Below are 13,612 nucleotides of genomic sequence, written 5' to 3'. Positions count from 1 at the left end.
TTTTCTCTCTCTCTCCGGTGAATGGAGACATTGGCTCAGTCTCTCTCCCCCAACCAAGCGCTCTCCAGAGCTTGTGGGAATGCAACTCCCATCATCCCCGTCTGACAGACACATGATGATTTGGAATAGTAGTTCAGTATGGCTGGCTGGGTCCCTATTGGAGAAGACTACCTCAAAACAAAGCCCCTGACACGGAATTGCCTCAGGAGAAACCTGGAGGTTTTAGATAGCTCTACTGCTGTGTAAAGTGCTGAGTTCGAGGGATTTAAGTTTAAATTATTTGTGGGGTTGCAGGCTACATACTTGCTTACCTATTTGCTTAGTATACTAGAAGAAGATGCATGAAAGGGTGAAAAAACAAAAATGCGTGGGTAGGTGACACCTAAAATGACACTCAAAATAAATGTTTATGAAAGTCTTTTGAGAAGAAAGCAGATTGTACTGAAGTAGCTCATTCAGAAGTATTTGAAGCATTCCATACATTTTCTATTGTAAGCATGTTTTACTTTTCTCCCTCCATTCCGTGTTTGATATAACTAGATTTCACTTGCTTCTCTCAATTCTCCTTTGTCTCCTCCCTCTGACCCATAATCTCCTGCCCTGATTGAACTGTAGATTGAGTTCACATATTCCCATGGTATCACACAATCATGCCATGATTTATGCAACAAACTACAGTTTACAGATTTGCATGACACTCAGAACTGAATACTGTAACTGTATACAAATGAAACTCACTGACTTCACATAGTAGGCTAAATCAAAATTAGATAACCCACATTATGATTTAATATGATTTGCAAACCCTATCTCAGATTATCTGAACTTTAGACCAGTAATGTCTCTGTTTTTGTTATTCTGCCAAGTATGTAAGTAGGAATATACAGTTGTAATTGAAATTATTCAACCCCCATTGCAAATTAGGTGGATTATCAAAGTGTACAGACTTTCAGACTTTCAGCTCTTTGCAATGAAAAAATCAAACAAAAGCAATTGAAATAGCTCAACACAATGAATGCTTCAGGTGGTGTCCCCAAATTCAACTGAAAATGCAACTTACAATGACTTCTCCAGTCCACAGCAGAGCCTTGTAAGGGTCCTCTACAGAGTTGGACTTGTAATTATAATGCCAAGGATTACAAACAATGTTTACTCACATTTATACAAATTGTACCATTATAAAAATGCTGGGGATACAGTAAATTGGTAGTAAATTTCTGAAGGATGTAGGTAAAAATCTAGGGTTTGGCTGTTATCCAGAATCCTTCAAAAACCTGGAAATCATCATCCCTAAGAAAATCTGTGTGGTAGATAAGAATATTTTAAATTGTATTAACCAGATGAAATGGGATATCACAATATGGGTGAAAATACTCCTACATTTTGAGAAAGAATCAACTTGGTGAAAAGATGGATATATATTTTGGGAGCTATACCTTATGTTGGCTGAATTAAATACTGTATTTTAAATGGATTGATAAGTTAAAGGGGAAATTTCTGTGGAACTTGCTTTGATCCAGTGCAGTTCTTACATTTTGTTGTTAACCTTACTGGCATTTTCCAAACGTAGGTTCATGTTGGAAGTGCATTCACAACAACTTAGCTGAACTATGGATCCTGCAATACATGATTTGTTGACTTGCTGTCAACAGCTTGGAAGTGACAAAGCTATGGAAAGAAAGGTAAGCTTCACTCCTTTTCTAATATATGACACTGTAGTAAGGGAATATTATATTACTTTTTCTGTGTGTTTCTGTACAAGCACAGAAGGAAATTGAGAAGTTCAAGCATCTTATCTGTGATCCGAAAACAGTTCAGCAGCTGGATCGAAATTCTGATTCCAAACATGGAACACATATGAACTGGGATGCTGTATTCAGGTAGGATATTTATTGTGTATCAAGAACAGACAGCCAAGAACTAAAGTCCCTCCTTATAATAAATAATGCAATAATAGAGATGGAAGTGATCATTTAGACCACTTTGCCAGAATTCAAAGGTTACTGACAGCAATGGTTCTTGTAGCCTATCCTGATCCCGAAGGATGGTGGGCAACATACAATATAAGAAAGAGAAATAAATCATCAAAACGAAAAGGAATAAAAACCTCTAAACAAAATAAGTACAATAGATAGATGCCCTCAATTGGTTTGTGTGCGCACACGCACACAAACTTATTGAAGGAAATTTCCAGTGGTTCCTCCCTAAATGAAAAGACTAGGTGCACAGATTCATTTCTATGTCAGAGCCTTGAATTTGGTCATGAAGCCTACTGGCAACCAGTGCAGAAATTTTACAGTGCCATTCTATGCTAGTGCTATTGTTCTGCCAGCAAACTACTTGCTGAATTTTGTACCAATTGCAGCTTCTGAGCCATTCTCAAAGACAGCCTGGTGTAGAATGTGGCTGTTGTCCAAGTGGGTGATGATCAGAGCATAAGTTACAGATGTCAGAGTATTATGGTCCAGGTAGAGCCTTAACTGGCACATCAGCCAAAGCTGGGTAACACCCCCCACCCCGATTTTCTCATGCTGCTTGAGCAAGAGCCAAAAAACTAGGATGCCAAAGTCACAAACTACATCCTTCAGGAGAAACAAAATCAATCCATACTGACTACTTGGCTCAGTATATTGATGTATAATTGAGTGTAATCAGCTTTCTTGTGACACCTCACATCAAATCGATGGATGACCTCACCTGTGGGTTTTGTGTAGATGCTGAACAACATAGGCAAGAGCTCTAAGCCCTGTGGGATCCCACATTGGAGTTCCCATGAGTTTATATGCTTTCCTGATAACAAATGACTTTAACTACCCACTCTAGCAGGAGTAGAACCACCATAAATCTGTGCCTCCAACTTCCAGTCCTTGTTGGTGCTTCAGGAGTATACTATACACAATGGTACCAAACAATTCTGAGAGGTCAATTACGACCAAGAGGGCACATTTTCTCCATCTAGATCACCATCCACAGCAACTACTGCAGTTTCTGTCTGGTAACTGGATCTGAATCCTGACTGAAGAGGGCCTAGAAATAATCCATTTCCTCTGTGATCCTCTGGAGATGTTTTTTTTTTAATGTAACTTTTTTTGGTAGAATTTTTTATTTAAATTTATATTCTTGCTCTAATGTTCAGTAATTTTTTTCAGACCTACACACTTTGTGAGGCCCCAAGCGCCATTATGCAACTTTGTGTAATGGCTTGGCATTCTTCCAAAAATAATTGTATTAAAAATGGCCCAAATCCTATGAGATTTGATTATCTTACCCCAGGATTTTCAACACCAAATTCTCATAAGATTTGACAAAATTTTGACTATAAATAAAAGACTTAAAGGTTTCTGTGAACACTATTTTAGGGTGCCATGGATGTCCTCACGTCCACAAGTTCCAAGTTGATGACTCTTGTTCTTTTATTAATATTTTCCCCCATATTATGAATTAAAGAGGGAAGCCAATAGAAGAGAGTATATGTAGCTCAGGGCTGAACTGTGGAGTCCTGAGCTTGATTATTTGCTTGCAGATGTTTCATTACCCAACTAGGTAACATCATCAGTGCTGGTGAGTGTGGGGTTTGCTCCCTGTTTATATACAGTAGCCTGCCCTGCCAGTGTTGGTGGGGGAGTGGTTTTCTGCTAGGTAGTTCCTTGATTAGGGTATTGTTTTCTGCTTGATTGTTTGTCTGGTGTTAATTCCTGCTCATCTGAGTGTTGGCTGCTGGAGGGGATGTGTTCTGGTCTTTTTGTTTCTTTCTTAGCTTTTTGTTGTTTCTTTTGAATGGTGTGTAAATATGGTTTATTTCTATGTGTCTATTGATGGCTGATGACCTCCCACAAGAGGAGCTGTGTAAGGACATTACTCAGATGAGCACTTATGCACTGCAGCAACCCTGAACACCAGAAAAAGATCACCTATACAGCATCTTCCAGCAAAATGGATACCCCCCGAACTTTATCAAAAAGTGCCTGACCACTCAAGCCACTACAGCACAACCAACAGAAGCTATGAAAAGGATAATACTACCATATCTCAGAAACATCTCAGAAACCACCAACAGACTGTTACAACCGCATGGCATCACCGTAGTACATAAACCAACTAAAACTCTTCAAAACAACTTAAGTAACCCAAAAGACGCAGAAGCCCAAGAAATAAAAGCAGGAGTTCTCTACAACATACAGTGCAAGGACTGTAGCAGCCACTGTGTAGGACAGACAGGCAGAAGACTAGCAGAGCGCATCCACGAACACCAACTGGCAGTCAGAAGACATGATGAAAACTTAATCTAGCAACACATGGACAGACTTAACGATACTTTCAATTGGGAAACTGTGAGCATCCTAGTTAAAGGTAAAAGTTTCCCTTGACATTAAGTCCAGTCGTGTCCGACTCTAGGGGGCGATGCTCATCTCCGTTTCAAAGCCGAAGAGCTGGCATTTGTCCGTAGACACTTCCGTGGTCATGTGGCCGGCATGACTAAATGGAACGCCATTACCTGCCCGCCAAAGCGGTACCTATTAATCTACTCACATTTGCATGTTTTCGAACTGCTAGGTTGGCAGGAGCTGGGACTAGCAACGGGAGCTCACCCCGTCACGCGAATTCAAACCGCCAACCTTCCGATCAGCAAGCTCAGCAGCTCAGCAGTTTAACCCACAGCGCCACCGCGTCCCTTAGCATTCTAAACCAAGCCAAATCCAAAAATGCTAGAGAATTCCTGGAAGCTTGGCACTAAGGCAAAGCAGTCATCAACAGACACATAGAAGTAAACAACATTTACATATGTATGTATCTATTGACAGTGTCTATTTGTTGTTTTTGGAGATTTTTGCAGAAATATATTCAGAAAGAGGCTGAGAGTGTCAGAGTAGCAAAATCAAATGTCTCTGCATCAACCCAAGCAACACGACAGAAAAAGATGAAACAGATCGGTAGTTTGGTTAAGCGTTTCATCACATGTGCCAATAAAAGTGAGTGTCTGTTCTATAAAAATACTTAAAAGAATTGTGGTTGAGACCATATCCATTATTCTATCATATAATAAATAATAAAGAAGATTGTATCTGTTTTAATGATTTGTACTTGTTTATATTTTATTTTAGACTGTTAATTGCCTTGAGTATCCTGTGGGTACTCTATTATTATGGTCTATTAACTGAATTAATACATTAAATGAAAAAAGTGTGTTTGCCTTTTTGGCAGTTTGGGAGCTCTTCCACTTTTTCTCCCTTGGTAAAATACAATTTTGCAGGAAGATTGGTGACAATAATAGGCAGGAATGTACTTTGTGATTGTTATTAAAATTCACATGAATTTTGCATTCTGTATTCCCAGTTCTTCCCTTCTCACTGAATCAAGTGGTATGTGGATTGCTCCTTGAGAGAAACACAATGCCATTAGCTGAATGGAGAGTTTAAGAGCTCTAAAACAAAACTGCAGCATCCTAACAGTTACATACATCAGTTAATAGACTTGGTTGTAGAGGAAACTGGCTAGAGTCTCTAGACTGTCCAATACAAAGAAAGAAAGGCATCCCTTAATGTTAGCAAAATATAATGTCTAGATTGCCATTTTTTAATTTTTAATGTAAAATATTAAGCGTTTAAAAAATCCTAATACAATTAAATTATGAAACCAAGATTTGTACTGTGCATAAATTTTTCTTGTTATTGTTGTTTGGGTAGTATAAAAAGATTTTGGAAATGATTTCACAATTCCATCCCATGAAATACTCATGTATATCCCTAAAGAAAATTATTCTTTTAACCTTTGCAGAGATAGTCAATCTTTTCAGATTTAACCAAAAAATATACTATTTCTGTTTGCTATTCATATTTTGTTTCTACACAGGAGCCCCCAGAATAAAATGTCAAGAGCTTCTGAATTATGTAATGGACACAGTAAATGAGCCGTCAAGCTATGCTATTTATGGAGCCGATTGTAATAGCATATTACTTAAGGACATTCTTAAAGTGAGGAAATATTGGTGTGAAATATCTCCACAACAGTGGTCAGGTTAGTAGATGTGACTTCTGTCTCATTGAGACTGGACTTGTACAAATGCACAGGAGCAAGTGCTCCTGAACTCACAAACACTGCTGACCTTCTGTGGTAGCCCAGAGAAAATGATATTTCTGTGTCATACCAAAGAAAACAGGACTGCATCAATTAAAATGAGTCAGGATTGCAGCAGTGCAAATAACTATCAAGACCTTGAATAGCATTCAGCAGGAGATAATGCCTGGAGCCTCTCAGGAAACACACAGTTGTCCAGAAGGCTATAAGACGGTTGGCAGTGCTTGAACTTCCATAACACCACTCCTCCAGTTCTTAAAGATCTCACATTTTATTGGTGTACTTTAGTGATCCTGGATGACAGAAGGGTAAGAGAAGCTGGGGTTCTCAGAGTCCAAGGCTGAAGGGAAGAGTCCATTTTCAGGCTGAGAAATAATAAAAAGTAGCCTCCTCGTGGTGTACCCTGGGCAACATGACTTGTCACGGCTAAATAGTCTACACATCTGGCTTCTGGACCTCACAAGGATTTTCTAGCAAGAAAAGCAGCATGAACACCAAACTGCTATGCCTTATGATTAAAAAATATATATATAAAAACATGCTGGACTGACCTGCTATCCAAATTGAGGCAATCTGACTCTGGCTTTCATATAGTAGTGTTGAGCTATCACCAACATGTTGCGGACAAAGTTTAAACATGTTCTTTTAAACTGTAGGTTTGGCTGGGTATGTGTCGTGGTATTCGCGGACTAAGTCGGGGGCTTGCACGTCGCGGGCTGCTACCCATTCGGGTTGGGGAAAATGACGCCATTTTATTAAGTATTGGAGGGTGCCCCTGTATTTGCGGGAGTCCAGTACCTCTTGTACTTCAAAGTGTTGCTGCTCGTCGATCATGATGGGCGCTGGGGTTGGTTTTTGTGGGTGCCACCGTGAGAATTGTGTTGCTGGTTTGAGGAGGGTGCAGTGGAATACTGGGTGCAGCCGTTTTAGGTTGTGCAGGAGGTCTAGTTGTACCGTGACTGGGTTTACTATCCTTGTGATAGGGAAAGGGCCTATGAATTTTGGTGCTAGTTTTTGGGAGGGTTGGGTTGACTTGATGAATTTCGTTGAGAGGTACACCAAGTCCCCGATTTGAAAGTTCGGCTGTTGCGTCAGCGTTTGTCGGCGTGGAGTTTGTATGCTGCTTGTGCTTCAGTGAGTGCGTCCTTTATGCGGCCATGACTCTGCGATTTTTGTGCCCCATTCTCCGGCATCTATCACTGCCTCTGCTGGCTGCGGGAGCTCGGGTATGGGCACGAAGTCTCTGCCCGAGACTACGGCGAATGGAGTTTTCCCCGTGCTTTGGTGAACGGCGTTGTTGTATGCCGTCTCTGCTAGTGGAAGTAGGTCGACCCAGTCGGATTGTTGGTAATTCACGTAAGCGTGTAGAAATTGTTCTGATGTTGCATTAAGGACTTCGGTTGCGCCGTCTCCCGCAGGGTGGTTCGCTGTTGTGAGGGCCTGTTTGGTTCCAATGAGTTTTAGAAAGGCCCTCCAGAACCGGGAGGTGAAGTTTGACCCCCTATCTGTGATTATACGGGATGGGCAGCCGTGTAGGCGGTACACGTGGGTCAGGAATAGCTTCGCCAGTTGCTGTGCCGTTGGGATGGAGGCGCAGGGCACGAAGTGTGCTTGCTTGGAGAAATCCTTGACGACCCAGATGACCATTTTCTTTTGGCTTGGTGGCAATTCGACGATGAAATCCATGGAGCTTTCTTCCCATGGTCGGGCGGGGCTGGCTACTGGCTGCAGTAGTCCCTGGGGTTTTCCAGGTAGTCGTTTGGTGACTGCGCAGACAGGGCAAGACTTTATGTATTCCTTGATGTATTTCCGCATCGACGGCCACCAGAATTGGCGCCGGAGCAAATGGAGAGTCTTGAGGAATCCAAAATGCCCTGCCTGCTTGCTGTCGTGCGACCGCCCAAGCACTGTCGCTCGCTGAGTGTCCGGGACGTACAGCCGCTGTCTGACCCATGCGAGTCCCTGTTCCATTGTCACTTTCCTGGGGTTCGCCAGGAGCCATGGGTCAGATTGCAGTGCGGACTCGAATTCTGCCTGGATTCCTCCCAGTTCTTGTGCACGCCTACGGCCCGGGTTGGGTGGCTCTGCCGGTGTTCGTGCATCGTGAGGGTTGGTCCGAGTTGTGCCGTGGCTTCTGGTGGTCGCTGTCAGGCCCAGTTGTGATGCGGAAAAGACCGTTCCCATGACCTCGGGGGCAGGTTCATCATCCTGGGGGAGTCGAGAGAGGGCGTCTGCTAGGAAGTTCTTCTTCCCCGGGATGCATTTCAATGCGAAATTGAACCGGCTGAAGAATTGTGCCCAGCGGATTTGTTTAGGGTTTAGGCGTCGATGCACTCGAAGGGCTTCCAAATTCCTATGGTCTGTCCATACCTCAAAGAGGTGGGTAGCCCCCTCCAGGAAATGGCGCCAATGGTCTAGGGCCATTTTCATGGCGAAAGCCTCCTTCTCCCAAACGTGCCAGCGCCGCTCCGTTTCGGAGAATTTTTTTGACAAATATGCGCAGGGTTTAAGGGTTCCAGTGGCATCCCTTTGGAGTAGGATGGCTCCGATGGAGAAGTCGGAGGCATCTACTTGTACTACAAATTGCTTTTCAGGGTCTGGGTGGGCTAGAATGGGTTCAGAGGTGAATAGAGTTTTCAATTGGTCGAATGCTGCCTGGCACTCAGGGATCCACTTAAGCACTGCCCCCGGGTTTTTCACTCTGCAGGTCTCCCCCGTACCTCGTGTGCGTAGTAAGTCCGTGAGTGGTAGTGCAATTTCGGAGAACCCTGGTATGAAATTTCGGTAGTGGTTAGCGAATCCTAAGAAGGATTGTAGTTGTCTGCGCTTTCGGGGCCTTTCCCATTTGAGGACAGCCTGTACCTTGCCCGGGTCCATTTCCACCCCCTGTACAGAGATTCTGTAACCTAGATAGTCTATGCTAGATTTGTGGAACTCGCACTTCGAGAGTTTAATGTACAGTTTGGCTTCCCTGAGTTTAGTGAGTACTCTTCATACGAGTTCCACATGATCCCTTTCATTGTCTGAATAGATTAGGATGTCGTCAAAGTATACCAGTATGCCTTTAAACAAAAACTCGTGTAATACTTCATTGATAAGTTGCATAAAGACTCCCGGGGCTCCTGCTAGGCGGAATGGTAGTACTTTGTATTGGAAGGAGCCCAAAGGGCAATTGAAGGCCGTTTTCCATTCGTCGCCCGCCCTGATTCGTACCCGGTAGTATGCCTCCCTCACATCCAATTTAGAGAAAACCTTCCCCGTGCACAAGTGTGACAATAATTGCTTTGCTAGGGGTGTTGCGTATTTGTTACATATAGACACAGCATTCAAATTACGGTAATCAGTACATAGTCGTAATGTCCCATCTTTTCGCGGAAGAGTACGGGCGCACCAACTGGGGAGCTTGCCGGTTCGATGAAGCCCCGCGCGAGGTTTTTATCAATGAATTCTCATAAAGCCGCCATTTCTCGTTGTGACATTGCGTACGTTTTTGGCCTTGGGAGGTGGACATCGGGAAGGAATTCGATGCGACAGTCGGTTTTCCTGTGGGGGGGTAGTTTGTCAGCTTCTTCCTCCCCAAATACATCTGCCAGGTCGGCATATTGTGCCGGCAACCCTTCTAGTGGGGAGTCCTCTCCAGGGTTTTGAGCGATCTCTCCCCTCCCCACTAACACAGCAGAGTCCTTGATGTCGGTCGGCACTTGGTAGGTCCCATCGGTGAATTTGATCAATCGGGCCTTCCAATCGATACGGGGGTTGTTGCGGGTTAGCCATGTGATGCCCAAGACAACCATGGGCTGACTTACTGGGGCGACCACAAATTGTATGGCTTCCCGGTGTGTCCCCAGCCAAAGGGTGACTACCCCCGTTCCCAGGGTTGCCGGTCCCCCTCCCGCTGTGGAACCGTCTAGTTGCTGGAATTCCAGTGGTTCCGGAAGGGGGATGCAAGGTGACTTCAAGGCAGCGGCTATGGAGGGGTGGATTAGGTTTCTAGAGCAACCAGAGTCTATGATGGCCCCTGTTGCGACGGTTTGGCCCTGGAAAGTCAGTTCAATGCTGATTCTGAGGAGCGGGGCGTATTTACTCACTTTGGTAGCTCTGCGTGTCTCTCCTGCCACCTGTCCCTCCGCGCCATTCAGAACAGGTGGAAGTCATTTCCCGCCGGCCGCGTTGGTGAGTTGGGGTCGTCTTCCTCTCGGTAGAAGTCCTCGGTCCCCATTGTGGCGGCGACTTTCCTGGCGAGTGTTCGCGCCTGGGGTTGGGGTCTGGGGATCGGTTTCGGCGTCGCTTTGGGGGTTGGTTCCTCATCCAAGGCTCGCTGCATTCCGCCGCTCTGTGGCCCTCTTTGCCGCATTTGAGGCATAGCCCTCGTGTCAGCCGCCGTTGCCGTTCGCCGTCCCAGGTCGTTCTCGGTGGAGGTGCTGGTCTTCTGTCACGGGCGGCCATCTCGTCGCTGCGGGTTGCCATGCGGAAGACGTCCTTGGCATTCTCGGTTTTCCCGGCTAGCTGTATCCACTCGTTTAGCGAGTCCACGTTGTCCCTATACACCGCCCACTGCAGTATCTTGCGGTTGAGGCCCCGTTTGAATAAGTCAGTCAGTGTAGCCTCTCTCCATTCCGGGACCTTACCGGCTAGTACTTTGAATTGCAGTGCGTATTCCGCTACGGACTTCTGTCCCTGTTTGAGTCCCGTGAGTGCGATTTTGGCCTTGTCTTTGGCTAGCGGGTCCTCAAAGTACTCTCTCAGTGCGGTTAGGAAGGCGTCGCAGCTAGCTAGGGCAGGGTCTCTGGAGTCCAGCATTTGCATATACCAGTCTGCGGCCCTGCCTCTTAGTTTGGTGGCCATGGTCGAGACTGTTGCTCTTTCCGAGGTGAAGTGGTGGCCCTGTTGTAATACATAGTCTCTCGCGTTTGCTAGAAAGAATGATAGATTTGCCGGCTCACCGTCAAACTTCACCCCGAAGTCCTTCACGACGACGCCTCGGGTTGTTGCTCGGGTGCGCTTGGTCCGGGGTAGGTGCGGGCAGGGGGTTTGCACGCTGGTCGGCAACGAAGGTTTGCGCCCAGTCTCCATTCCTCAGGGTCGGCGGTTGTCGGGGTGAGTTGCTGTTGGGCCCCCTTGGTCCTTCTGCCGCTACGGTTGTCACGATGTCTCGGAGTGCCTGTGCCATGGATTGTATCGTGACCTCGATTGACTGTATTCGGTTCTCGATTCCTTGGCACCAGTCTCTTTGCGCTTCTGCCGCCTGCTGCTCTGTCTGTCGTTTGGTTAGTACTTTTGCTGATGTTCCGACGGAGTGGAGTTGTTCTGCTCCGCGGGGTGACTCTGGTCGGGGTTCGGAGGCATTGTCCCATTCCGGCGTGTCCGGCTCGTCTAGGACTACCTCTAGGTCCCCCAGTTGTATGGAGTCTTCTTCGTTGTGGCGTTGTGCCGTTGCTGTCAGGGACCACATTGGTGTCGCCATCGCTAGCTTGTTCTCTCACAAAAAAAAAATTGGTAGAGGCTAGCGGGTTTGGAGATGACTCTCGGCTTTATGTCAGGATCATCTTACCCCAAATAACACGCAGACGCTGGTTTAGGGAACGCAGGTTCAGGGTTTATTTGGATAGCTGCTGTCCAGGAGAAAGCCGAGAGTAACATGGTATGGTTACAGTTTCAAATATATTGCCTTGTTCCCGCCACTGTTCTTCCCTCCCCACTCTAGCCCCGCCCCCTTCCGGGTTTCCTTATTTGGGTAGTTGCTACTGCGCATGTCTTAACCACGCCCTGCTCATTCCTGCCCTGTTCGTCATTGAGATAAGGAGTTAATGGTCAGGTGCCGGCTCAGCCCTGCTAAGGTATTTCCTGGCTATTGTTACTTTTGTTTTACTAACTTCTTCTTCTTTTCTTATCTGTGCTTGGGGCTTTCTTTGTCATGTGTGCACTGCCATGCTTTTGCCCCATGGCAGTGCACTCGTGACAATTTGTCAATTATTGTCAATTATTTTATTCATTCATTCGATTTCTATGGCCGCCCATCTCATACAAGTGACTCTGGGCGGTGAACAATAATAAAACCAGTTAAAACCAAGTACAAACATAATACAGAAATAAATATATATAGCAGCCGAGAAAAATTATGAGTTTAGATGTCAATGTTAATTAATATGAATTGGTTGCTCCTCTAGATCTCCTAAACCTCTACTTCAAACTATTTCTCAGTCCTTCTGGAGATGTTAACAAAGTTTTGGTGGCTAGAATAATCTATACACTTACTAGAGGCCTCTGTTTCCAAACTGACAAGTTCAATTCAGATATTTTGAACTTCTTCTCAAAAATTATGCACCGTGCAAGGTAAATACCATTTTCTTTTGATGAGTCAAATTTGAACATAAAATGATAACTTGTGAAACATCTTCTGAGCTTAATTTTCCATTAATCTGATAACAGCTGAGCTCATTTTAACTGATTTAAATATTTTCTGAATCATTCTGATATGTCAGAAAGTTTGAATTTCTTGAAGTTATTTTATTTCTCATGTTTCTATAGTGCCAGATTTAAAATTAAAAAGTTGGAACTCTTTATGAAGTAAAATGTATTTAATGTCTACTTCAACTAATTAAGAACTACAGTCTTGATGCCTGCTTGGTTTAATGAAGAGGTTTATAAAAAGCTTATTCTGAATTCAGGACACACTATAATTTCTGTTTGATCTTTTCTGAAAGTTAGAATGTATTACATTTAGTTCTGTAATCTCGGTCTGCTAGCTCCTTTCTTTTCATGACAATATACAGTAACTTTAGATAGCTATGGAATTACTTGAAACTGCTAATCTGTCAGTAGCAGTGCTCAATAACTGTCATCCTTTCTAAAGTTTTATGGTGCCTCATGGCACATCTGGATTCTGATAATGCTGCTTTCCCTTTGCAGTCATAATTTTCAGGGTGAAATGTGAGAAGCATGTTTGCTGACATAGAAAAAAGGAAGTAATGAATGAAATAAAATATGTTGTAGCTCCACACTTAGCTATAGATCTTATGGTTAGATTCTTCAGTATCTGATAAAAATATATCTTATTTATACTGTAGGCAAGAAAGAAACCCTGCAGGCCTTGACCACATTTTTGCAGCCATTAATGTGTTTTTCCCCATTTATGCGATGAATTACCGAACGCAAGTATGCAAAATAGGAGAGGAAATTCTACCAACTGTGCTTTTTATATGGGCTCAGTACAAACCAAAAGATGCTTTGAAGGAGCAAATCATTCAGTTTGTTCAGTTTCAAATTTGTGTTCATCATCCAAATGGAGCTAAAACCCAGGAAGAAGGTACATGGAAAGCTGTGAGATGATATGGGTGAATCCTTTAGGGCTTTATGTAATTTTTGTATGTTGGTATTGGAAGTGTTTGGGAGGATTCCATGTCAACCTGTTTAGCTTGTAAATTAATCAGGGTGGGCCTTGTTAATGACTTGTAAGGGAAAATCGTCAGGACATCGTCAGATTAAAGTGGGAAGTATTTTGGAAGAATGTAATGGCAAACCACTTCTGTGTTTTTGC

The 13,612-nt window shown here is 44.1% G+C and overlaps 1 protein-coding gene across 1 annotated transcript in view; it reads left to right on the top strand.

Annotated features, from left to right (window-relative positions):
- Nucleotides 1-1,568: 1,568 nt before the first annotated feature.
- Nucleotides 1,569-13,612, top strand: part of ATM (ATM serine/threonine kinase) — a 78,847-nt gene continuing 66,803 nt past the window's right edge. Inside the window, exons 1-6 of the mRNA XM_063305809.1 lie at nt 1,569-1,682; nt 1,768-1,880; nt 4,825-4,970; nt 5,851-6,015; nt 12,243-12,408; nt 13,143-13,381. Of these exons, the coding sequence (XP_063161879.1) occupies nt 1,611-1,682; nt 1,768-1,880; nt 4,825-4,970; nt 5,851-6,015; nt 12,243-12,408; nt 13,143-13,381 (901 nt within the window). The 5' untranslated portion in view covers nt 1,569-1,610. The remainder of the gene's footprint in view (nt 1,683-1,767; nt 1,881-4,824; nt 4,971-5,850; nt 6,016-12,242; nt 12,409-13,142; nt 13,382-13,612) is intronic.

Source organism: Candoia aspera, chromosome 5 (assembly GCF_035149785.1).
Source record: "Candoia aspera isolate rCanAsp1 chromosome 5, rCanAsp1.hap2, whole genome shotgun sequence".
Lineage (NCBI taxonomy): Eukaryota > Metazoa > Chordata > Lepidosauria > Squamata > Boidae > Candoia > Candoia aspera.
This window is presented reverse-complemented; position numbering and strand designations above follow the sequence as displayed.